Source organism: Eptatretus burgeri, chromosome 11 (genome assembly GCF_056783735.1).
Source record: "Eptatretus burgeri isolate ZD-2024b chromosome 11, Ebu_testis_v1, whole genome shotgun sequence".
Classification (NCBI taxonomy): domain Eukaryota; kingdom Metazoa; phylum Chordata; class Myxini; order Myxiniformes; family Myxinidae; genus Eptatretus; species Eptatretus burgeri.
Window position 1 is genome coordinate 95,712,859 of NC_140971.1, and position 26,763 is coordinate 95,739,621.

The window sequence follows — 26,763 nt, forward strand, 5'->3', positions numbered from 1 at the left end:
GAAGAAAGCTTCTCCAGTTACTTGGGTTCTTACTGGTTTCTGTCACTCTTCTTCTGATTCCTTGCCTCGGACTTCAGACTTGACTTCTTGTACACATCAAACACTACGTCCACCCTCTCGTACCTGGCACCATAGGATTCCACCTTTGGGATGATGTCCTCTTTAGCATAGTCATCAAATATCTTTGACGTGTGTGGAGGTTGGCATTGATAAGTGCTGAGCCATCAATGATGACTGCATCTCCCCTTGGTTCTCTGTCTGGGATGTTCACTTGCGCTTCAAGAATTTCAGCCAGCTGTGACTTCAAATTTTTTTGAAGTTTTTTTTTTTTCTTTCAAAATTTGGATTTTCAAATGGCCAATTGGGCAGATTTGATCAGAAAGCCCTACAGAACAGAAATGCCAAATTTGATGCTGTATCATAAATTGCACGATTTTTCCACTATCTACTACACTACGAGCTTCATCTTGTACTCTCAATCGACTTATCCATGAATGAAGGAAAGAAAAATGGGAAAATTATCCAATTCGGCTTGTACTCCAAAAAATCCAGCATATATACAGCATGTATGTACATATATATATATATATATATATATATATATATATATATATATATATATATATATATATATATATATATATATATATATATATATATATATATATATATATTGTTACGGCTGTGGAAATTCGTAAACCACCATTCAGGTCCCGTAGGTGAGATATCTCTTAAGTACATGCGTAGTTAGCCCCAAACACATTGTTTATAGGGAATTATTTCAAACAAAAACCAACGAGGACGCTCGGTGGGCTTTTCCCGCCTGTTTTTCGTGCCGTTCTTCTCCACGCTTGGTGTGAGGGAGGAGAAACGGGGTGGGGCAGCTGGCGCCCGATTGGTGGATACGCGGTGTGACGCGGCCAGGGAAGAGGAACACCCCTCTTCGAGACCTTTCTCGAAGCGCCTCGAAGGGGGGGGGTGGAGCAAAGAGCAGGGCGGAGCAACAGGGCGGAGCTCCAGGATATAAAAAGTCGGACACGGGCGGAGCGGGTTTGGTGGTTGCTCTTGCCCTCTGCCTGTCCTCCGGCTCGCTCGTCCTCTTCTCTTGCTGGTGGCCGCTGGCCTGGTCTGCTGTGGTGCGGTTCCCAGACCGCGCTGGTGGGAAGGAGCGTCCGCCATTCCCCTCTCCCGACTTCGGGCATCCACGTTTCCCCCCCTCTATCCGCACTGGGATAGCGCCAAACACTCGGTCCGTGGCATCGAGTGGCCAACACATGCAGGCGCGAGGAACGCAGGAGAGGACTCGCCTACCACGCCAGGGCACGGAGTTGCGGCCAGGCAGGACCACGTCGACGGACGTAGGAGAGGGACTCGACGGCCCAAAAAGGGAAGTCACCATTTCTTTTCGGGTTTTTTTGTATGGAACTTGTGGTGCCGTGTCTTGTGAAGTAAAACTGTATAAGTGTTGCCGTGTGTCGGTCTGAGTCGGTTGTAGCTCTGCGTCGTCGTTGTTTTATTGTTTTTCTTCTTGCATTTGCTTTATGTGCATTCTGATCCTGTTTGGCTGTATATGTGTGCTCTCTGTGTGTCGTGTGAATAAAGTGCTTGTGTGAACTTGTTCCCCGTTTCGTTGCGTCCTTCCCTTTGTTGAATCTCCATCTTGCTTCACGTAACAGGTTCGTCGTGGGCTTAATACGCCCGATAATTAATCGGAACTGTCGAGGCCGACGATAACACCGCTCGGTTATCCCGATAGCACAGAACGGACCGCTTAAGCGGCCCGTGTCCGGAGTCGACCTGCGGCGAGGTGCGATCGCCCGGTTTACCATCTACGTGGGTACTTAGGTAGGTCGAGTTTGGCGAACAACCCTATACCACGCGGGTGGCCAATTGGCACGATAGTGGTGAGGCCGAAAGGCCCACCCGTGACTAGCTCCCGGCGTTAGTCCGAGAGGGTCACGACAGAATTGTCCGTCCGGTGGGCGACGTGCTGCGATTCGAGTCACGTGGCCGATCGCACGCCGGCGGGCGCGAATTCGCAACAATATGCACAAACACACACACACACACACGGGAGTGTGTGTGTCTCCTCCATAACTCCAAAACCTAGCAGCCTATTAAAACCTAGCAGCCTGAAACTTTGCATGTGTACGAACAAAACTCCAAGGAAGTGCAAGAGTGAAAATTGGGTATTTTGGTTAATTAAAACATCCCTTTTGAAGAGAATTAACGGCCTTATTTAATGATATCTGTGTTGGAGTGGCGACCCGTCCAGGATTGTGCCCAATAGCCAAGGAAACTGCTGAGGCAGCACCAACGCTCCACACAGTATATGGTCCCAATGGATGGATGGATTTAATTATATCCTTCATCTGGCAATCCTCGACCACCTCGCTCTCTGGGTCTTAAAGCGTTTCCTGGGTAACCTCGCTGGGGTCTGAGGCCGCCATGTTTTTTGGCCTGCTCAACCAATGCCTTGACTTGGAACAGACCGCAACGATTGCTAAACATAAAGTTTTTTTTTTTTCTTCACTTTACTCACTCATATTATCGAATGCTTCTTTATCACGGCTACGAATCGCTCTGTACATCACTTTTGAAAGTGCTATAGTTTTCAAATTAGGAGCTTGCAGCGATTCCATGCATTGTACGATGTGATTTTCAATGATCTACTCTCACGGACGAATTAAAGTATATCATCGAAATATTATTTCAGTGTTGAGGATGGGATATCGTCCGGACGAAATAAGTGAAATCTGGAGTGAAATCTAATAATTTAATGAAATAACGAGTCCTACAACTAAGCCGATTTTTCTCCCTCCTTTTCCATACATACAGAAGAAAATGTGAAATTTCCAAAGCATTAAACTTATCTTTTTCTCCTGTTTGGAGAATTATATTAAGTGAACCAAAAATTTATGAACTGGCCAAAATTAACCAGCTTCATCGAGCTAATTGATTTAATTCATTCACTGCTTGACCTCACGCCCTGTACCCCAGAGGGACTTCTCATTCATAGTTTCTGCCAGATCTGTACCTATATTTTCGTATTCTTGAATTTCTTGATTTTCGTATTTCTTGAGGTATTCTACAGGGAAGTACAGCAAATTTGGTGAAAAATGGACGTTTTAAAATATAGTTATAACGTTTGCGCGTACCACAACCAATGTACCATGTGACACCTGCACAGACGAACAGGAAAGGTGGCGGATTATCTGCAATGTTTATTTCACGGGTGATTAAACGTTGCAAGGACTCCAGGGTTGTTCGACATTAAACAGCTACTCTTTTGTGCATAAAATATATTTGAATGAATTCATTTCATTTCTTTAATTGCTGCATGCGCAGTGAAGACTGGATTTCAAGTTAAAGGTTTCCTATATGGCATGCAGCCACAGCCTGGCCAGCCATTCCTTAAATTATCAATCGTTTAATTGGAGTGCTTGCATTAGTGCTGAAACCACTTGCCGAGCGGTCTCCAGTCAAAAGCGGGACCACGCTGAGTCATTCTGAGCGAATCATTCACTCACTGCGGACGCTTTTTCCGCACCACGTCATTCAGAGTGAATGGTTCATGCTCCGCCGGCCTTAGCGAGTGCTTCGCGCTCCGCCGTCCTTTGCGAGTGCTTCGCGCTCCGCCGTCCTGAGCGAGTGGTTCGCGCTCCGCCGTCCTTTGCGAGTGCTTCGCGCTCCGCCGTCCTGAGCGAGTGCTTCGCTATCCGCCGTCCTGAGCGAGTGGTTCGCGCTCCGCCGTCCTTAGCAAGTGCTTCGTGCTCCGCCATCCTTAGCGTGTGCTCCGCGCTCCGCCGTGCTTTGCGAGTGCTTGGCGCTCCGCCGTCCTTAGCGAGTGCTTCGCGCTCCGCCGTCCTTTGCGAGTGCTTCGCGCTCCGCCGTCCTGAGCGAGTGCTTCGCTATCCGCCGTCCTGAGCGAGTGGTTCGCGCTCCGCCATCCTTAGCGAGTGCTTCGCGCTCCCCCGTCCTTAGCGAGTGCTTCGCGCTCCGCCGTCCTGAGCGAGTGCTTTGCGCTCCACCGTCCTGAGCGAGTGCTTCGTGCTCCTCCGTGCTGAGTGAGTTGTGAAATAGCACCCGATTTCCGAGCCATTTGCCGTATTAACGTGTTTTCAAAATTACCGAGCCTATGTTTTTTTCCACCCATCACACACAGCTGTTTATAAAGATTAATGTTTCTGAACATATCACTGAAATATTTATATCAATGCAACATTGTTTTTCGGTGAAAGCTACTCATGGTTTTTGGATTGTATACAGTACGTACTGTAGCCGGTAATCACACTGACTCCAACCTATGTACCATGTATCATGTGGAATGTACCATGAGCTGAATTTAATCATGATGGATTTTATCCATACCAAAATAACAAAACACAAAAATGGTATTACTTATAATAATTTCTTTTAAGCATTTATTACTTTTTAAAACTGTGAAAACAAGAAAAAAAACATTTTAAAACCGTCACTCGCTAGAGCGCATTCCTCTGCCCCACAATTCCTGATCCACAATAACTTATCTGGCCCAATACATTTTGAGATATCCTGCGAGATATCATTTTTGAGCCCCATCTCTCAATGGTGAAGAATCACTTACAAAATCCTAGTAGTTGTATGCGGATCCGGATCTTCAGCAAAATTGAATCATTTCTTCCTTGTCACACACCCAAAATCTGGACCAAGTTTCATCCGAATCCGTCCACGACTTTTTGAGATATCATGCTGGATGTCGTTTTTGGCCCGATATCTCAAAGGTGAAGAATCACTGAAAAAATTCATGTAGTCAGATCCGCATCTGGATCACCAAAATCTACTCGGTTCATCCTTGTTACACATCGAACCTGTCCACAAAATTTCATCCGGATCCGTCCACAAATTTTTGAGATATCCTGTACACAGACAAACAAACATACAAACAGATGTGAAAACATTACCTCCTTCACCTTCTGTGGTGGAGGCAACGAGAAGGGCACTCTGTAGAGCGCATACCTCCGCCACGTAATACCTGATCCACGAAAACATCTCGGTCCAAATACATTTTTTTATGTATTTCCAGTACATATTTCCTGGTACGGGCCCAGGTTTCCTGGAAAGGAGGGTGTATGATATGGAGACCCAGCAGGATTAAAAACAACACCTGTCAAATGGTGGAGAAGCTCCTTTTGAGCCAACGCCCATCCATATCTAGTGCCCAACTGTGTCTGTGGACGTCCTCCTGCAGTTGGGCTACTTTTGATCAGGAGGTTGGTTGCAGGATTTTCACTCCGGCCACCGTAAATCCCTTCACTCCACAAAACAAATATGCAAAGAAATCTGAAAACCCACTCCGTGAGGTTACCTCCTGTGTCGCTGCCCACCGCAGGGTAGCTCACCAGGTGACGGGATTGGGACAAAGCCTTCGGGACCCCCACTCTGATGAAAGGAGGAAAACCATGGGTTAAACTTCCCAGGTCAGATTGCGGGAGTGTGTGTCAGGGTGGTGCTGAGGTGTCGTCCACAAGAAGGCAATCTCCTTTGGCGAACCTGAGGTGGTCCTTCCAGGTGGGTGCCTGGAAGGACCTTTCCCGAAGAGAGGATGATCACCTGTCTCTGAAATCATCTGAGCTCAAGCGTTTGGACATCAGTATTGCAGCACTCTTTGAGGTTTGGAGACTGGAGAGTGGTGAGATCATGGCGGGTATAACACTTACTATTGGTCTGGTCGCTCTGGTGGTTACCATGCCCAAGGAGTTGCTGTGGCTGTGTCCAATAAGCTGACTCCAATGATAATTGAGGTAACACCGGTCAACGAGCGTATCATGAGACTAAGGATTTGTCACTCCTTAGATGTCGTTTCCCTGGTCTCTGTATATGCTCCAACTGAGGCAAGTGATCTCACCATGAAGGACGCATTATATGCCACCCTCGAGTCTGTGGTTGATCAGTGACCCAGGCAAGACACTCTTCTGGTCTTGGGGGATTTCATTTCATCAACTGGAACTGATAGGGATGGTTATGAGACGTGTGTTGGACCCCATGGGTTTGGAACTGTGAACGAGAATAGCACTAAGTTCCTTGACTTTGCAAGAAGTCATGGACTTAGGGTGGCTGGTTCATGGTTTCAGCTCCCACAGGCTCATTGCTGGACTTGGTATTCCAATGCTGACGGTGTGGCAATGGAGATTGACCATGTGCTCGTTGATGGTCACTGGAGGACAACCCAGAACTGCAGAGTCGACTGGAGTGCTCAGTTCCTCAATACCGACGACAGACATGTTGTAGCAACTCTGAAGTTACAGCTTAAATCGTGGAGAATGGTACCATCCCAGCAGAGGCTGGATATTGGCAAGCTCAAGGATGAGAGGGTAGCTGAGGAGTTTGCGAACAGACCGAGTAGAGATTTGGGGGGTCTGGGTGCTTTGGGAAATCCAGAAGAGCTGTGGGATGCCTTCAACACCACCATCCTTGATGTTGCCAGTGGATATCTTGGAACTCACCATTGGGCGAAAAATAATTTTGTCTCGAGGGACACTGGATACCATTGACCAGAGTCGCAGGGCTTGGCTTAATGGCAGAGCTGAGCTATTCAGGGAGTTGAGGCGTAAAACTGTACGTGCACTGAGGGTACACAAGGAGGCCTATGTGTGAGGAATCTGTGAGGGGGTAGAGCATCACCTGTGTTCAAGTGATTCTCATCCTGCTTGCAGGGGAATTCGCATGTTGCGTTCATCCAAGCCCGTCCCTCAGTGTTCTGCAATTAGAGTGGAGGGTGGTGGGCTCTTGACAGAGGGGTCCGAATTGAAGGCCCGCTGGACCAGTTACTTTGAGCAGCTGTACTCGGCTGATCGACCAGCTGTTGAGCTGGATGTCAGGGGTGTACAATCCCTATTGCTGACCGTCCAATCAACTGTAATCCACCTTTGTTTGTGGAAACAGAAGCTGTGTTGAAATGTGGTCAAGCTCCAGGGATGTGTGGCATCCGTGCTGAACTTCTCAAGGCTGGTGGAAATGCTGTACTCGTGTCATTGCATGCAGGTCTGTGCTCTGCCTGGAACACAGGTATCCTCCCAACTGACTGGAAGAGGGGCCTTGTTTTCCCTCTCTGGAAAGAGAAGGTTGATCGCCAGGACTGCAACAAGTACCGAGGCGTGACGCTGCTCTCAGTACCGGGCAATGTCTTTTGTTGGATAATTCTTGATAAGGTTCGCCACCATCTGCTTGAGCACCAGCGTCCAGAGCAGCCAGGCTTTACACCAAAGAGGTCAACGATTGACCGTATCCTTGCACTTCGTGTACTCACCGAACGCCGACGAGAGTTTCAGTAGGGGCTGCTTGCAGCCTATGTTGATATCTGCAAAGCGTTCGATTCAGTGCATGTGGATGCCCTCTGGAGGATTCTCTGTCTTCGTGGGGTGCCACTAAAACTGATCAATCTGATGTCTGAGCTCTACTCTGGTATATAGAGTGCTGTGAGATGTAGTGATACCATCTCCAACTTATTTCCATTTGTTTCTGGAGTTCGTCAGGGATGTGTGCTGGCCCCCACACTTTTCAGCACTTGTATGGACTGGATTCTGGGGAGGATGTCAGAGAGATCAAGCTGCGGTGCATTGTTTGGGAATGTCAAGATCTCTGACCTTGATTTCGGAGATGATGCAGTCATCTTTGCAGAGACTCTGGATATCCTTTTGGCAGCCTTTGAGTTGCTGAATGAGTCAGAGCCGCTGGTATTACGGCTTTCCTGGGTCAAAACTAAGATCCAGGCTTTCAATGACATATTAGATACTGCTATCTTGTCTGTACCTGTTTGTGGGGAGGCTGTTGAGTTCATGGAGAGATTCACTTTCCTTGGCAGTGATAATCATGTTTCTGCTGGCTGTGACCCAGAGGTCAATAGACGTTTTGGTCAGGCCTGGGGAGTCATGGATTCACTGGATCATGGGGTGTGGCGCTGCCGGTACCTGTGTGGGAGGACGAAAGTCCGAGTCTTCAGATGCTTGGTGCTTCCAGTCTTGCTCTACGGATGTGAGACTTGGACTCTGACCAGTGATATGAGACAGACACTTAATTCTTTTGGTACCAGGTCTCTTCGGAGAATCCCTGGCTATCGCTGGTTGGACTTTGTGTCCAACGAGCGGTTGCTGAGAGAGACTCAAATGACATTTGTTACCTGCATAGTCCGTGAGCGTCAGCTGCGGCTGTATGGACATTTGGCTCGTTTTCCTGACGCTGATCCTGCTCACCTGATTCTCTCAGCGAGGGAGCCTTGTGAGTGGGAGGAGGCCAGTGGGCTGACGACGTACCTCGTGGTTGCGGCAGGTTGATCAGCATCTCAAGATGTGGATGGACCAGGCATCTGCCTAGGAGATGGTGAGACAGAGGCCCCTGGAGTACCGGAGAAAAGTGGACGCAGCGACGTGCTGCTCTGGCGCACGCTCCCATACCTGACCTGACCTGACCAGACCAGTTTTCAATTCATTCCAATGCTTTTTAACAATTTCAACCACCTCATCATCTTGTGACTCATTTCAAATTGGATGGCAGGTAACAATGCGGTGGATAGAGGAGGATCATTGAGATGCTGCAGAACATTGTTTTTCTTGAGGATATTTTTAATTTTTGTTTATACAGGACCAGAGTAAGCGTGCACCGCTCATAAAACGATAGTCTGTGGAACACTCGGTGCCATGCAGGATTTCATTTTGCCTCTCTTCCCTGACATTGACTTTGTGAGTGATAATATTGTCGATAAGTTGCCAATGTTTAGAGCGTTGGTCCATCTCGGTGGCCTTGTACTTGTTGGCATGGCTAAAGAGTGTGTTTGATGATGAGGGAATGTTTTGCACATCAGGGACAGTGTGACCACTCCTTGGCTTTTTTCACAAGATCTTGGCTATTCATTGTTCACCTTGGCGTCTTGGTTTTCTATAGGTTTTCTTGGCGTATCGGTTTTCTATATCATCGCTTTTCCGAAACCTTGTGAATTCTTGGCTTTTTTCGTTGGTTCACCTTGGCATTTTTGAAAATGATGAGTGGTCACACTGATCAGGGAGACCATTGCTATTAATATGTCTTATCTCATGTCTTGCAATTATTTTCTGCCACAAATGATGACCAGGTCAAACACCGACATCGTCAAGCAGGCCAATGTTGATCCAGTGTTACGGAAATGACCCTTCGTATGCTACTAAATGTAGGATTAGCTCAGATCCCCCATTAAATGCATGTTTAGCCATGCTGTTCCGTAAATGGACTTTACATGTGTGTCGGGAGGTGTAGGATGCATGTTTATTGTTCGTACAGTGGTGGTGTGCCGAGGGCTTCTTCTTCTTCCTCCCCCTCTCCGGACGAGGCCCCGCCCAGTCGGCTTTGAGAAGCAAGTGAAGAAAAGGAAAGAGAGGGGTGATTCTGCCGTGAGAGAAACGGCAGTCGGGCTTCCAGGAAAGCAGAAAGAAGAAAAGCCAGTGGTGATTCTGCTGAGAAAGAAACTGAGAGGACGGAGTTGAGGAGTCGGGCTTCGAGGCGGGAATGCAGGAGAGAGGCGACGGGTGTCAAGGCGCGATCTTCTGGATGAGCAGTCGGGCTTCAAAGCGAGCAAACGAAGGAGAGACAGTGGTGATTCTGAGGGAGAGGACCTGGCTGCTGTGTGAGTCTGGAGTCGGCTTCAAGAGGAGGTGATCGACAGGTTCAACCTGCGTCTAACGACGGAGCCTCTGACGGTCCCTACTCACCTCATGGCTCGACGATGTCTTGGAATCCCATGGAACCAGCCTGCCGGAGCCCGGCACCTCGATTTGGCCGTGTCTGGTGAACAGGCCAGGCCTGGACTTATATGCTAGACCTTGTGAGAGACCAGCTGAAACCCATCGCCGATCTGGCGGTCTTGTGCCGTCGACCTTGCGGTGTTTGAACGCGTGAGAGTACGTGCGTGAGGTCTGCGACAAAAAGAGGACGAGCTCCATTTTGCCACGCGGCGTGCTCGAGCTTGGGGGCTCGAATCCGTGGACATCTGCTTGTTACGAGCGACATTCGTGCTTTTGACACTTTCCTCTCGTCCATGAAACATCACCAAGTACTCAGTCTTGTCTGCATGCTGTCTATGTCTTGTTTGCATGTCGTTTAAGGCATATCTCGTTAGGGACCCCCTCGAAACCCTTAATCCATAGTTCCCTATTTAAGAACGGGTTGTAGATTAATTAACACATTGTCGTGAATGTTTTGCTTGTGTTGTGTTCCCCGAAGTTCCCCAATAAATCTGGTTGATTCGGATGAAGTTGCCACTTTGAGTTAATTTGTGTCGCCTCGAGGAACGATCCATTTGATTGGTATATAAAACCAAAATGGTTACAGACTGGCAGAAAACGCTCGGCATCTGACAAAACCAGTCTGTAACCGGGGTCTATTTCCCCAACTGGTAAGGTCCAGGACTACGTTGGTATCGCGATTGAAGACGCGTGACCCGAGGCCTGTGCCGAGCCAGCCGGCGTTATAAACCCCGGAGACGGCGGTGGTGAGGGTGGCGCCAAGACTCGGGTGAGAATCCCGCCACCCCGAATCCGCAACACTAATAATGTCTTATCTCATATCTTACAATTATTTTCCACCACAAATGATGACCAAGTCAAACACCGATATCGTCAAGCAGGCCAATGTTGATCCAGCTCAAGATATTTGTGACAACATGCCAGAATTGTTTGTAGAATTATTATTTGACGTCATATCTGTTTGTCATTTTAGGGGCAGCCGATAAGCTCAAGCATTTGCGTGTGAAGGACATAAGGCATAGGACAGGTTACACCGGATATCGCACACAACCTTAACGTCGAGGCCTTGATCCAGCAGCACGAGGCACTTGTGATAGCTTGGAAGTGTTGAAGCTGCAGTGGAGGACCGGAGCATGCTCAGTGTCCTTGTACTGAAACTGGCTTTGCTGGAAGGTTCATCATGCAATTGGGAAGTCAAATGTGCCTCATCCGGGTGATTATTAGACTGAGGTGGTGTTGGCGACCTCAACGCCGCAAGAAGGGAGCCCTCTGAGCAGGACCTCATAAAGGGTAGAGTGTGTCTTATAACCAGAACAATATCTTATGTGTACATGTTTAATTTCTCACTGGCCAGTAACATATCTACCAATTATGTATGCACTTTTTCCGATTGTTTTTTTTTTTTTTACTGCTTTCATTAAACCATCTTTTTTATGCCAATACCCACACCTTCTCTCCTCCATATCCACCTTTTAATGGTATTGCAGTTGGGATTGGAGACTGCACAATCTATGATGGAGCAAGTTGAGAGCAAGTCCCAGCTTGTGCGTACAGAAGTCAAAGCAGTGATGGCCATTCATCGACAGGCATTGGATGAGCGTGAAGGTGAACTTTTGCGGAAGGTGAATCAAATTTTATCTCTCTTAATTTTATCTCTTATTTTCTTGTGTGCATTCATTCCTACAAGATTTTTACATGCATCCTGTTTTTCTTTACACATTATCACACTTTATTGCACACTGCTCATCTATCACTGTATATATATATATATATATATATATATATATATATATATATATATATATATATATATATATATATATATATATATATATTGTTACGAATTCGTGCCCACCGGCATGCGAACGACTGCTTTTCACTAATAGTAGTTGCTCGCCCACTGGACGGACAATTCAGTCGTGACCTTCCGGACCTCGCCGGATCCGATTCTATTTAACGGGTATTTAAAACCCAACTAATATTCTGCAATGCAAGATGGCGTTCCAATGGGGGAAAGAGACACGACTAACGGGTAACATTCACACAAGCACATTTATTTTACACAGCACTCATATACAGCCATGCAATCAGTGCAGGTATTCAAAAACACGTATACAGGCAAACAATCATGCACGGGACGGGGGCAAAGACACGAGCAAGGTGAAAGCACTACGACCGCCTATAAGCAATCATCCAGTCACTTAACAGTTTTTACTTACAGGACACGGTGCCACCAATATTCATTCAAAAGGAAAGAATAGGCCACCCCCAAAGACAAGGGTGCCAGACAGGGTCCGTAGACCTCTATGGCGTGGAGCCTGGATGACCGAACGGACCCCACGAGACCGTTGCAGGTTACCTGCACCCTCGTTGTGCGATGGTGGGCGAGCTCTCTCCGGCGCTTTCCTCCCAGGTGCGCAGGCTGCGTGGCAGAGCTGCAAAGCGGCGCCTCCCATCCATGTCCTTTGCGCCTCGACCCGGACCACCGCACACAACACACACGACTTGGCGTGCCCAAAGAGAAGGCACCACCTCGACGACGACAAAAATCCCCCAACAACAACAACAACAACAACTCTTTACTTGGCGTCCTGCGCGCTCTTATATCCCCCAGTTCCAACGCCTCACTCCTCCCTGTTTATTGCTCCGCCCCCCCCTTCCAGCTCTGCGGGAAGCTTCCAGAAAAGGGACGTGCCCTCTCGCCCCCCCTCCCCGCGCGCTTCGCGGGGGCCGAGAGAATCATTCTTGGCACAGGTCCAGGGAGATTCATTCCCCCAAAATCAGGCCCCTCCTTCACATGACCTTTGACCCGCATCGCACTTCCCCCACACCAAAGCGTGGTAAAAGCAGGCGGGAAAATCCGCGCACCATCGGAACTCCTCTGGTTTCCTTTACTTCGTAGAGACATTTTACATGAGCGGAGAGGGTTGTGATGTGGTTTGTAGAGAAGGGGATTGGTGTAGCGGGTAAGGTGGTTAGGCGATCGTGGTTGTTGTGGTTTGAGGCGATCGTGGTTGTTGTGGTTTGAGGCGATCGTGGTTGTTGTGGTTTGAGGCAATCGTGGCTGTTGTGGTTTGAGGCGATCGTGGTTGTTGTGGTTTGAGGTGATCGTGGTTGCTGTGGTTTGAGGCGATCGTGGTTGTTGTGGTTTGAGGCGATCGTGGTTGTTGTGGTTTGAGGCGATCGTGGTTGTTGTGGTTTGAGGCGATCGTGGTTGTTGTGGTTTGAGGCAATCGTGGCTGTTGTGGTTTGAGGCGATCGTGGTTGTTGTGGTTTGAGGTGATCGTGGTTGCTGTGGTTTGAGGCGATCGTGGTTGTTGTGGTTTGAGGCGATCGTGGTTGTTGTGGTTTGAGGCGATCGTGGTTGTTGTGGTTTGAGGAAATCGTGGTTGTTGGTCCAAAATAACGATGGTAAAGAAAAACGGCTATCTCAAAGGATCACAGCCCTGTGACACGAATAAAACCCATTAAACAACGGTGGGGAAATCTAACTGAACACGGACTTATCGATCTAACTGAACTACAGACCTTTATGGTGTTGTGCAAATTTCCACAGCCGTAACAATATATACATATATATATATATATATATATATATATATATATATATATATATATATATATATATATATATATATATATATATATATACATTAACACACTGCTTCTTATTCATTTGTATGCAGAACGAGACTGCACGGCACAGATTAGTAATTTGTTCAGGGTGCAGGCGATAGCTCGCCTACTCTTCGCAAAAGACACCGTGGGATCTTTATCGTCCAGCAACTAATGTCGGCACACACACACTGATGAATCCTCATATCTGTGAAGCACAGGAGTGGACATTTTATCGCTGCGTCACGATTCAAACCCAGGATAGACAGCTTTGAGGTGAGTGTATTTGTACGTTGGCATAAGTACACCAGGGGGGTTGCCATCACTTCTGACACATGTTTCAATGTGTTTACTATTATTATGGGTTTGCTGGCCGGGTCACAAGGGGATTCTCAGACCCGCTTCCTAACCTTTAACCCTGAGGCCGACAAGTCGTCTGAGATTGTTAATTTTGGTGGGGTCCTTACATCCAATTCCTGCGAGCCTGGTGTTGGCTTTGTGGTCAGGGTGGTGGCTTGGGATCCTAGGGTCCTGAGTTCAAGCCCCGTTGGCCGCTGAATTAATACACCAGGGGGTTGACTCAGCTTATCAACCTTCCGAGGGCGGTGAAATGAGTACCAGTGTGTACTGGTAGAGGGGCACTGCATCAGCGACACAGTCGCACTTCCGAGAAATGATAGCTACCCCGGCAGCTAAGCTGTCATGCGCAAGCAGAAGAAGAAGAAGAAGAAGAAGAAGAAGAAGAAGAAGAAGATCCAATTCCCACGTAACCTTCCTGGCAAATTATCCCTTCATTCCCCCCACACCCCAGATAGGGAACCGTGCTCTCGATACCCCAATCCTATAAATCAAGAATCAAGAACGGCCGAGCTCAACCATAAGTGGGACATCTGTAAGTCTCTAAACCGCAAGTGGGATGTCTATTGGCAAAAGAGCGAGGGAAATAAATCTTTCTTTTTTTCCAACCAAGTAAATCGATTACTAGCCTTTTTTTTTTTTTTTTTGTATACCTTGTGGAGGCTCGTATAAGAGCTAACACACAACTCACAGCAAGGAGGCATGAGACAAGAGGGGCGGGAGTGGAAGGGACAAAACAGTGGGGAACAGACACATTAGGTGAACTGTGGAAGGGAGAGGGATGGGGATGGGACGGGGAACATGGCGAAGAGAAGATGGACATTACAGGGACTTTCAGGAAGGAAAGCAGGAGAATTGAAGGAAGTGGGCTTGGGTGGATTATCGGGGGTAGAAAAGATCGAGGATTTGGATGGGGGAAGATAAGAGGTGGTGGTGAACAGTTGTTTTGAAAGCCTGGAGGGAAGAATGGGAAAGAATAGAGTGAGGACGTTTATTCCAAATGCGGGAAAAAAGAGGAATGAAAGCTTTCCAACCAAATAAATTAATTATTACAACTCCAACCAAATAAATTGATTACGAACTCCTCTCCATCAAAGTAAATCGATTATTCACTTTCCAATGAAATAAATCCATTATTAGTTTTCTCGAAAGTAAATTGATTATGAGCTCTCCACAGATAAAATCGATTATTAGCTCTCCATTGAAGTAAGTCAATCATGAGCTCTCCAACCAAGTAAATCGATTATTCGTTTTCCAACAGAGTAAATTGTTTATGAGCTCTCCAATGAAGTAAGTCAATTATTAGCTCTCCACAAAGCAAATCGATTATTAGCTTTCCACAAAGCAAATCGATTATTAGCTTTCCAATGAAGGAAGTCAATTATTAGCTCTCCAACGAAGTAAATCGATTATTATTTTTTTTACAATGAAGGAAGTCAATTATTAGCTCTCCAACCAAGTAAGTCGATTATTAATTTTCCATCAAAGTAAATCGATTAATAGCTTTCCAACCAAGTACATTGATTATGAGCTCCCCAACAAAGTAAATCCATTATTAGCTTTCCAACGATGGAAATTGATTATTAGCTCTCAAACGAAGTGAATCAAAGTAAATCAATGCTTTCTTCTTCGACAGCAGGAACCCTTTTTGAATAAAGCGTATTGATCACACACACTGACGGATGCTTCTCCTTTTAGTCATATAATTTGTATTGCATGCATACAAATGGCAACCTCAAATGGATTATCACATGCGGACTCTTCAACATCGTGTTGAAATCGGCACCGATTGCATCAACTTAACCACAAGCTTTTCACTGTAATCATTACTCGCAACCATATTCTTCTTTCATTTGCAGCAACTTGACAAGGAACCATAATTATCCTCGCCAAAGCTGGAATTTAAAAATATTTCTTTGACATTCATCACATCTGAAATGTATTTGTTAATGCCCTTCCATTTGCCTTTGTGGGGTTGCCCATCTGATGCCATGGCTCACGGTGCTGGGAAGCCCAATTCAAAACCCCGGTCATTGTTGAACAAAGTGAGGTAGTTCGGTGCAGTGTCTGTATTTGTAAGATAAATGTATGTAATATAGTACTACTTATGAACATACTCCCAGCACGTCATTCAACTGTTGCAAGTCACGTTGAAATATCCTTGTGTCTGCATTTTAATTGTGTATCAGTTGCATGTGTGATATATGATAAGGTAAATGAGCAACATGTACCGGCAACGACGTGAGCATTTACGTTTCCTTATTACCCTGCGCACACAAAGTGGGGTAAAGCAATTTGTTCACTTCTGTCTGTCTATCCGTCTCTCCGTTTGTACAAATCTCAGTTTTAATTGAGCGACAACTTAATTTAAAATGAATGTTATATTTGGAACATGAACCTGTAGTTTAACAGTATTGTCTCTGAATTTGTCCCAATTGCACATGAGCAGAGGAGTGAGATCATGTTTTTATTCTGGCTACCTGTCTGGCAGTCAAACAAAATTGAAAATCTTTCCAAACAGGAAAGTTACTGTTTTTTAAGGACGTTATGAAGGACACAAACAACAGGCACAAAGAGCTAATGTAACATGTTGAATAAGGTGGTGCATAAGACGCTGGCATCTACAGCGGTAAACTTCTGCAATTTATTTTTTATATGACCTTTAAAATCATTATTTTGTTTCAATTGATTTATAGACTTGAACACTGTGGGTTAAGGTGTTATATGAACTCTCTATTTTTTTTTCTTGTGATAAAGCATAGTAGTAAATCATTCATTTGTTTCCTGAACTTCATCATAGACCTCCTTGTCCATTCCTTGGTCATTCGGCACAGTATATTTGTGACGGTCATGCAAAATCATTTTATTTTTCGCTTTAACTTTGCCTTTTCACTGATGATACTTGGAGAATCGTAGCCAGTTCATACGTGGACTGGAAGTAGCAGTTCACACCACTTTGAGCCAAGTCTGTCTGATAAACCAAAGATCAAGTCACATTCACATGCATGAAATCTTGATCTTTCCTTGGCACCTGTTTTGAGAAACAAAGATCTGTTTTAAGTTCAGAGCACAAATCGATGTAAAGAATGGCTATTTTTGTTGTCTGGGGATCAAATAACAATTTGTTTATAATCCTATGTTACCAGTGCAACATGCACCATCAGTCATGTGTCTGCTTCCCACCTAACCCAACCAAACCCTCTTACTTTCAGATTGAAATGTTCCCTCCCCTCCTGCATCTCCCCTTTCCATGATGATTCATTCATTGCTTGTTGTTTGCAATTATTCATTCCACTTGTCAGTTGTTACCTTTTTACCCTATGACACCGTGTTCTTAAATGATTTTTTGTTTTGTTTTGTATACATTGTCCAGACTTGTATGAGAGCTAACACACAACTGACAACAAGGGGGGCAGGACACAAGAGGGGTGGGAGTGGGAAGGACAAAACAGTGGGGAACAGAGACATTAGGAGATCTGTGGAATGGTGAGGGATAGGGTGGGGTACACGGTGTAAAGAAGATGGACACAACAGGGACTTTCAGGACCTCACACTACAGGAACTTTCAGGAAGGAAAGCAGGGAATTTGAAGAAGGTGAGGTTGGGGTGGATCAACGGGGTTAGAAAATATCATGGTTTTGGATGGGGGAAGATAAGAGGTGGTGGTGAACAGCTGTTTTGAAGGCCTGGAGGGAAGAATGGGATTGAAGAGAGTGTGGGAGTTTATTCCAAAGGCGGGAAAAAGAGGAATGAAAGAGTGAAGGTGAGCAGTGTTTCGTGATTTTGGTAGTTTTACCAGAAGGGGGTTGTTGGTGGACCTTGAGGACCCTGTGGAAATATGGGGGGGACAAATCGCAGAGAGAGCAGGGGGGAGCGAGACCAGAGAGGAGACAGGAGAAGACAGAAAGACCACCGACCTGCCTGTGGTGAGAGCGAGAGGCCCATAGACTCAGCCTCACCGTGGGAGATACCAGTAATCCTAAATGCCTTGGTTTCGACAGCATAAAGCCGAGAAAGGTGAGAGGCAGGAGCACCACACCAGAGGGGAGAGCACTACTCCATCAGGCTGCTGACGAAAGCTTTGTATGTGGTCAGGAGCTCAGGTGGGCCGAGGAAGGACTTTGCACGGCGGAAAATTCCAAGTCGGCGACTGGCTTTGGAGGCCAGGTTAGAAATTTAACTTTCCCAGGAAAGATCATGGCAGATAGTGAGACCCAGAAGCTTGAATGAAAAGACTTCTTCGAGAGGATTGTTGAGAAAGTAGCTGGGGAGTGGGTGAGGGGGGGGGGGTTCTCAACGGTCCTTTTGGAGAGACATAGTGAGAGTGTGAGATTTGTCAGGATTGAAAGACATGTTACACATCTTGGACCAGTTTGTGATTTTATCCAGATCTGCAGAGAGCGAAGAAACTGCTGCTTTCCGGTCTGAATGACAGATGGGATGGCAGATGGTGGAGATATCAGAAAGGAGACAGAGGATTTTCCAGAGAGTTGGAGAGATCATTGATGAAAACCAGAAAAAGAACAGGGCCCAGAACGCTACCTTGAGGAACTCCAGCCTGGACAGGAATGAGGGATGAAAGGACTCCATTTAGGACCACACGTTGACTGCAACAGGAGAGGAAGTCTACGAGCCATGAGTGAACATGGCCTTAGATACCATAGGAAGAGAGTTTGTTGAGCAGGGCAGGGTGCCAGACCATATCGAAGGCATACGATATGTCTCGGGATATGGCTCTGATTTCATGTCCGGCATCGAGGACCTCCATCCATTGTTGGGAGAGCAGAAGCAGCATATCCAGTTAGAGTGACCTGGTTTGAAACCAAATTGATGATCAGAAATCAGGCCATTGGAGAAAAGGAAGAATTTAATGTATGAAGCGATGATAGATTCCATAACCTCGCTGATGATTTGGAGAAGGCTGATTGGTCTGCAGTTGCAGGGATCTGTTTTTGCACCTTTTGTATGCAGGGCAGTAATGTTTGCTGATTTCCAAGTAGACGGCAGATGGCGTTGAGCAAATGAGACGGTGAATAGAACAGCGAGAGGGTGAGCAAGAGCAGAGGAGCAGGTTTTCAGGACACGTGGGCTGATGCCGCCTGGATCGGTTGCAGAATCTGAGTCGAGGTTTGACAGCAAGCTCTCCACTTTGTCAGAAGAAAAGGACACAGAGTCCAGGGACAGCTGGGTGTGACTGAGTAAGGTGGGTCCAGAAAGTGATGGGTTTCGGACACAAGATTTTGATGCAAACACCGAGTTTAGGCATTCAATCTTTTCACGTAATGTATCAGCAGTGTGTCCATTTGAGGTAAGGGAAGGGATGGAAGGGGAACATACACCAGAAACAGATTTGATTAGATGCCACCAGGATTTGGAGGAGGGAGAGAGGTTTGAGAGTTGACTTGAGATTAGAAAGATGTTGTTTTCTGGCTCTCCTGAGGGTAGATGCACAATTGTTCAGAGCTTCATGGAAGGAACTGAGATTACCCTCAGTTGAGTTTGCTTTCCATGAGGCAAAGGCAAGTTGTTTCAGGACAACTGTCTCGCCGCAATCTTCAGTGAACCATGGGTGAACAACGGTAGGACAACTGAAGATGAGAGGGGATAAATCTTTGCATGAAAGAGCACGTTTCTTTGAAAGAATTCCCAGGACGAGTTGGTGTTGGAGAAGGTAAAGATTGGAGACTAGTCTTGAAGCTTGATGGCTGCTTGGAGACCCTGCCAGTCGGTTTGAGTGAAATGCCAGACTCGACGGTGGTGAGGTGGTTCTCTAATAACAGCCAGAGAGATGTCCACTTTGACAAGCACGTGGTCAGAAGAACCGCTTGGAGTTGAGGAAGAACAACAGAATAATCCTCAATCTTGTATCGTATTATTTTTTCTCTCTCTCTATACGACTGTCGTGACTCACTAATTTTCTCAATAATTCATAAATTTTTCAAACACGTGAACTCTGGTACCCAATCAGTGGCATCTTTCCAGAGAGCCAATCAACGCACTGTATGTTAAAAAGCCCGATGACTCGCGGGAGCTGGTCTTGACGACATGTTGGAAGCTTGCGCGCCCTTACATACAAACCTTTCTCATCCCTATCCACGAGTCACTCAACACTTCATTATTTCGTTATGACTTTTGGTTCGACTTTGTCAAGACTTTGGAGCGAAGTTGATTTCGTTTGTTTGGTTAAACAACAACGACTGCAACGAACGAGTATTCCTTTTCTGCTTGCCGTTTCCGTTGTCATTCTGAAGCCGTAACAGCTCAGCGCCATTAAATCTTTCTTTCTTCACCATCCACTGGAGAGAAGACGAAGGAGCTATCATCAGTCGAAATTCTGGTAAAAATCGGATGTTTTGGAGACGTTTTAAGATTGTATAAAAATATTTCACCCGCCGCGTCACGGCTCGTCACGTGGTGCAGCCCGCTCGAGCAGACGCGTCGTTGAGTCACGTAAAGGTTTTGCGTGTGCGCGCTGATGGTGTTTTCGATAAAGATGGTGTTGAAAAGTCATTTTTCATCCCAATAAAGCTTATCGTCGCATGCCTGACTCGCTCAGCCGCCGGATGGTGTAAAGATTGTTTGTGGATGGCCGAATATTACGGTTTTATGACTTTGATAAAATAATATTAAATAATTCCGTAAATTTCTGTGGAGAAATGGAGTATTTTTGCTTCGGTCGACGTTACGAGTTCGTTTCAACTTCGATTTTAATTTTGTCTTTGGTTTTTGAGATCGCTTAGGACGCTTAACACTCGGTTGTCGAAATTCTGGTAAAAATCGGATGTTTTGGAGACGTTTTGAAATTGTATAAAAATATTTCACCCACCGCGTCACAGCTCATCACGTGGCGAGGTTTTTCGTGTGCGCACTGACGTCATCGCGCTCGCCCCGGCATCCTTTCGAGTTGGGGGGGTGGGGGCCGTCGAGTATGAACTTTACGTTACGTTAATCCGCAGTAACTCGACAACGGAAGAAGCTACCAAAGTCAAATTACACCACGTGATTCAGGAGGGTGATGGCTAGCTCTGATTATATTTTGGTCAAAATCGGTCAAAGGTCAAGGCCACAGTGAGGTCAAACATTCGATTTTTGATGGTTTCGTACAGAATCATCGTAGAAACTTCTGGTTTGCATCGCTACCTTCTCTAGAGACAGCTTTAATTGGACAAGGTCAGAGGTCAATTTGACGATTTCATAAGTACCAGTCTATGACTGCTTGTTTTTTTTTTCTTCTTTTCACAATTTCACGATTTTTTGCTTGCATGTTCATGGTTTTTCGCAGGCGGAGTCACGGTTTCTCATGGGATTTTTGATTTTCCCTCATGAATGACTAAACGCCAGGAACCTATCCTCCCTTTTTCCATTGAAACAATTCCCCGCTATTCACGGATTCGCCCTTCGCGGCATTTTCCAGGAACATATCCCCCACGAATAGTGGGGTCCAACAGTATCACCAGTCATAAAATTGATCTTGAGAGCAGTTATGTACCCAGTTAGATCAACACACAACCTATCAGTTATTGTCCTGATATTCCAAAGTAACAAACCAAATCTGTTGGGGGGGAAAGGGGAAGGGGGTTGCTACAAAAACCTCAATTTGGTCATTCTTCATATATTGTGTTTTTTTAGCTCGGATAATTCCCATTACACCGCTCCACCCCCCCCCCACCCCCTTCCCCAAAGGAATAAAAGGGGAAGGATGGGCGGAAATTTCAAAACTTGATTGAATCAAAAGAAACTTCCACAGACACAACTTCAGGGTGTCCTCATTAATCCCTGAAGGTTTCAGATTTCTAGGTAAAATCCTCTTAGAGGGATAGATGAAACACACAACATACACACACTGCCTATAGAAAGTATTCTTCCCCGATCAAAATTTTCACCTTTCGTTACCTTATAGCCTGTAATTAAATTTCATTAATTCAGACTTTTTTCACCTTTACTTACACATAGTAACCCACATCTTCCACGTGAAAAACAAATTCCACAAATTTCAGAAAATTAATTAAAAATACAAAACTAGAATATCTTGGTTGGATAAGTGTCCACTCCCCCTGAGTTAATACTTGGTGGAAGCACCTTTGACAGCAATTACAGCTGTGTCTGTTGGGATAGGTCTCTACCAACTTTGCACACTTTGATTGGGTAATATTTGTCCATTCTTCTGTACAAAACTGTTCAAGCTCAGTCAAGTTGTCTGGGGAGTGTTGATGGACAGCAATCTTCAAGTTATGCCACAGATATTTGATTGAATTTAGGTTGGGGCTTTGACTGGGCTACTCAAGGACATTTATCTTTTTGTTCCTGAACCACTCCAGTGTAGCTTTAGCTGTGTGCTTTGGGTCGTCGTCATGCTGAAAGGTGAACTTCCATCCCAATTTCAGCTTTCTTGCAAAGGCAGCAGGTTTTCCTCTAGGATTTTTCTGAATTTTGCTCTATCCATTTTTCCTTTTATCCTGACAAATGCCCCAGTTCTTGCTGATGAGAAACATCACCACAACATGATGCTGCCACCATCATGCTTCACAGAAGGGATGGTGTTTTTGGGGTGATCTGCTGTGCTGGGTTTGCATCAAACGTAACATTTTTCATATTATGCCAAAAAGTTCCATATTCGTTTCGTCAGACCACAAAACTTTTTGCCACATGGCTTCAGAATCTCCAGAGTGGTTTTTTGCATTCCTCAAACAGGACTCAAGGTGGGCTTTTTGAGTAATGGCTTCCTTCTTGCCACCCTACTATACAGGCCAGACTTGTGGAGTGCTTGGGATATTGTTATCACATGCACACAGTGACCAGTCTTTGCCGTGAAGCCCTGTAGCTCTTTCAAAGTTCCCATTGGCCTCTTGGTCGCCTATCTGATCAGTCTCCTCCTTACTTGGTCATCCAGTTTGGTGAGACGGCCTGATCTAGGCATCTTGGTGGTACCATACACCTTCCACTTCTTAATCACTGTCTTGACTCTGCACCAAGGGATATTCAAGGCCTTTGAAATATTTTCATACCCATCCCCTGATTTGTGCCTTTCCAAAACTTTATCCCAGAGGTCTTTTGAAAGCTCCTTGGCATTCATGGTTGAGTCTTTGCTGTGAAATGTACTACCTAGCAGAGGCAACCTACAGGAACAGCTGATTTTATTATGAAGTAATCTGAATCACTACAATTTAACACAGGTGGAAGCCATTTAACTTGGTGTGTGAATTTGAAGGTGATTGGTTACACCTGAGCTCATTTACAATTGCTATTATAAAGGGTGAGGGGGGGGGGGGCATGGACACTTATCCAACCGAGATAATCTAGTTTTGTATTTTAAATTAATTTTATGAAATGTGTAGAATTTGTTTTTCACTTGGAAGTTGTGGGTTACGATGTGTAAATAAAAGTGGAAAAAAACTGGTTTAATGCAACTTAATTCCGGGCTATAAGGCAACAAAAGGTGAGAATTTTGAAAGGTATGGACTTTCTATAGGCACTGTACATACATAATGCTGTTACGGATCCAGGGTTCGATTTGGACCATGAGGGGAAACTCTCCAGTTCCTCTCGAACACCTGGTCCTGAGGCCATCGGGCACAAATACGTTTGTGCTCCAACGGGTTGCAAAGCAACTACAAGCGCCCATTGGTATTGCTAGTCCTGTCAGGTTACACTACCTCGCGTGATACCTTACTTGTGGATAGCCACAGCAAGGGGGGCCTCGTGCCCTCAATGCATACTCTAATTACTCACTGGATCAGGTGCAGCCAAGTGGAGCTGCGAGTACACACTGGCTAATTGGAGCAAATTTTTGGGGGCAGAACTTCCCGGCTGTACTGCATGCGGACTGTGCTAGCCAATCGGGAAAAGACGCTACGAGCTGGGTACATTTATAACACAGGTTTATTATTAAAAAGGGAATGCAAATTTTTATTAAAGAGGACACAGTGCAGTGCAAACCCGATACTGAATTTCTGCAATCTTATGATATATACATATATATATATATATATATATATATATATATATATATATATATATATGTATATATATATATATATATGTATATATATATATATATATATATATATATATATATTAAATGTGTGTATAGACAGACACAGAGACACTATGAGATGTTTGCGACATCTTTTGTTACCTTGCGAGGTCGACGTACCAACGTAACCCAGTCGCTGAGGAGGCAGAATGGGGGAGGAAAAACTGAGGTGTCTAATGTGCATTGTTAGAGGAGGTGCGATGATTGGCAGATAAGGTGTAATGCAGAGAGGAAGGGGTAAAGATGTTTCAGGGGGGTTCTAAAACAAAGGAAAGAACGTGCGAGAGGAATAGCCTTAACATGAGCATGGAGGTCTGCACGTGTAAATGCTAATCCAATCTCATTGCACTCCGTCTGGCTCTTCCGCTCAGTCAAGGACTCCGTTCCGCTCCGTAACTCCAAGATCAAAGAGGCGGGCCAGATGGGAGAAAATGGGCAGAAGAAGAGTGGGCAAGCCAGACGAGAGAAGTGGGCGGGCCAGAGAAGAGGGGCACAGAGAAGAAGGCGGGTCAGATCAGAGGTTTATATAATTTTTTAATATATATATAATTATTTTTTATGTGTAATTATTTTATACTTCTCCCACGGGGGAGGGACTTGAGAGCAGAACAAGCAGAGCAACGTGTGTTTCCCCATGCCCTCTTTGGCACGTCGACTTGAACCACTGTGTTGGCCCCGCCCTGACAAGGATTTCTCACCGGAAATGGCCTCATTTGCTCCGAACTCCATCACGCGACAGAGCTCCAAGAATAACATGGTGTGAGGGCATCTGATGGTGCTCTCCAGCCACAAACATGCACGGGATACCAAATGGGGGCCGCAGTTGAGTGTGACACTAGCAATATCCCCATGATGTCGAGCTATGCCCAGCACACACTCGTGCCCCAAGCTAGCCTCCAGAACGTCCAGCCCTGAGTATCTATAAAGGTATGGGCCACTCCTTTGTCTCCTGCCTGTCCAGAGGAGGTGGTGGTCATTGGTGATGGTGGTTGAGCGATGGTAGTGGTGGTGTAGCATAGTGATTGGAGTGCGGAGAGTTTGTGATGGTAATGGCGGTTGTGGTCAAGATTGTGGCATCAATGGTGAGTATAGGCGAGTTTGAGCTGTGATCTGATGATGTAGGCATTATTATGAAGGTGTTGTGATGGTTGTAGAAATGTTGTAGCGTTTGGGTTAGAGTACGGCGAAGGTCTGAGGTGATATATTGTTGGAGAATGGCACAAGGTTTGAACAGAAAATGGCACGCGTATGCCAATTAACTATCTGTTGCTGTGGTTTGCAGGCTTGCATGAAGGAAAGGAGTTCATGTGTGAAGTAAAGTAAAATGGATACAAGAATTAAGAATGGGGATAATACCTTCCTAAAAGCTCTCGCAACGCATTTTGTCCCATAAACGCACTAGACATGAGGGAAGGGTGATCTAAAACGGATAATCATGAAATAACTGTTTCGGGACCGCTATATGTTTACTGTCATTGCCTTTGGGAGTGAAGGTTTCACAGAACCGCAACAATACTTTCCCTCCATTATAGGTAGACGTTTAACCTCCTCTCGAAAACCCGACACCCCACAAACACGTCACTCACCTCATTCTTCTCAGGAAACACTCATCTCTCCAAATATCCACACGTAAATCCACTCACGTAACCACAGCATCGACGCAGGCAACTTGCAACGGTTATGTACACGAGAGGCATGTGAGGCCTCAGAACTGACACGGAGCAAACAAAATGGTGGAAATTTGATTTTGAAACCCTGCCCAGACAGACAGAGAGACGGACAAACTGACAGAGAATATATATATATATATATATATATATATATAAATATATATATATATATATTGTTGCGGATTCGCGCCCGCCGGCGTGCTGGCGGCCACGTAACTCGAATCGCGGCACGTCGCCCACCGGACGGACAATCCCGTCGTGACCCTCTCGGACTAACGCCGGGAACTAGTCATGGGTGGGCCTTTCGGCCTCACCACGATCGTGCCAATCGGCCCCCCGCGTGGGATAGGGTTGCTCGCCCAAATTCGACCTACCTAAGTACCCACACGGATGGTAGACCGGGCGATCGCACCTCGCCGCAGGTCGACTTCGGACACGGGCCACTTTAAGCGACCCGTTCCGTACTATCGGGATAACCGAGCGGTGTTATCGTCAACCTCGACGGTTCGATTAATTATTGGGCGTATTTAGCCCACGACCAACCCTTTACGTGAAGTAAGATGGAGATTCAATAAAAGAAAAGACGAAGCGAAACGGGAAAAATTTCAACATAAAGCACATTTATTCCGTGGCAAACGGAAAGCACACATATACAATCACAACAATTATGCACCAAAAGCAAATGTAAAAGTAACACGACAATTCTGCACAAAAAACAAATGCAACAAAAGAGACACAATGCAGATCTACTACCGACTACGCGAGCACACGGCAACACTTACACAGTTTTACTTCACAGACGGCGCCGACAACACATATACTCCAAAGCAAAAGAAAAAGGGGCCACCCTCAAATACAAGGGGGCAGACAGGCCTGGGGCCGAGACCGCGTCGAGCCTACCCGTCTGGTGATGAGCCGCAAAATGGCGGCGGCGCCCCGACTCCGCGGGCCTCGCTTGCACTGCCTGGAATGGGGTGGGAATGGGGCCCCCTTCTCACACTATCTCAGCGCGGGGGGAAACAGGGGGGGGTTGTTGATGCTCGGGGGGTGGAGGATATCTGGCTGGCTTGGGTCCCGCGACGAGCGACTCCACTGCGACCTCGACCGCGTTCCCGGCCTCCCCTCTCCGCAGCTCCCCGACTCTGACACGAGCGCAGACCTCCACAAAGCTCCTTGGCTTCTCCAGACTCTCCGGACCCCGACAGACACTCTCTCGACTGATTTCGCCGCTGCCACAACTCTCCAACTCTTCCCTCTTCTCAACTCTTCAACTCTTCCCAACTGCCTCGATTCGCTCCGCGCTCGGTGCTTTATAGTCCGACAGGAGAAATCATAT

The 26,763-nt window shown here is 46.1% G+C and overlaps 1 protein-coding gene across 2 annotated transcripts in view; it reads left to right on the forward strand.

Moving 5' to 3' along the window:
* Positions 1 to 26,763, forward strand: part of TRIM71 (tripartite motif containing 71) — a 110,883-nt gene that overhangs the window by 77,391 nt on the left and 6,729 nt on the right. For both annotated transcript variants that reach the window (XM_085847502.1, XM_085847503.1), the window contains one exon: positions 11,240 to 11,374. In XM_085847502.1, coding sequence (XP_085703628.1) covers positions 11,240 to 11,374 — 135 coding nt within the window. The remainder of the gene's footprint in view (positions 1 to 11,239; positions 11,375 to 26,763) is intronic.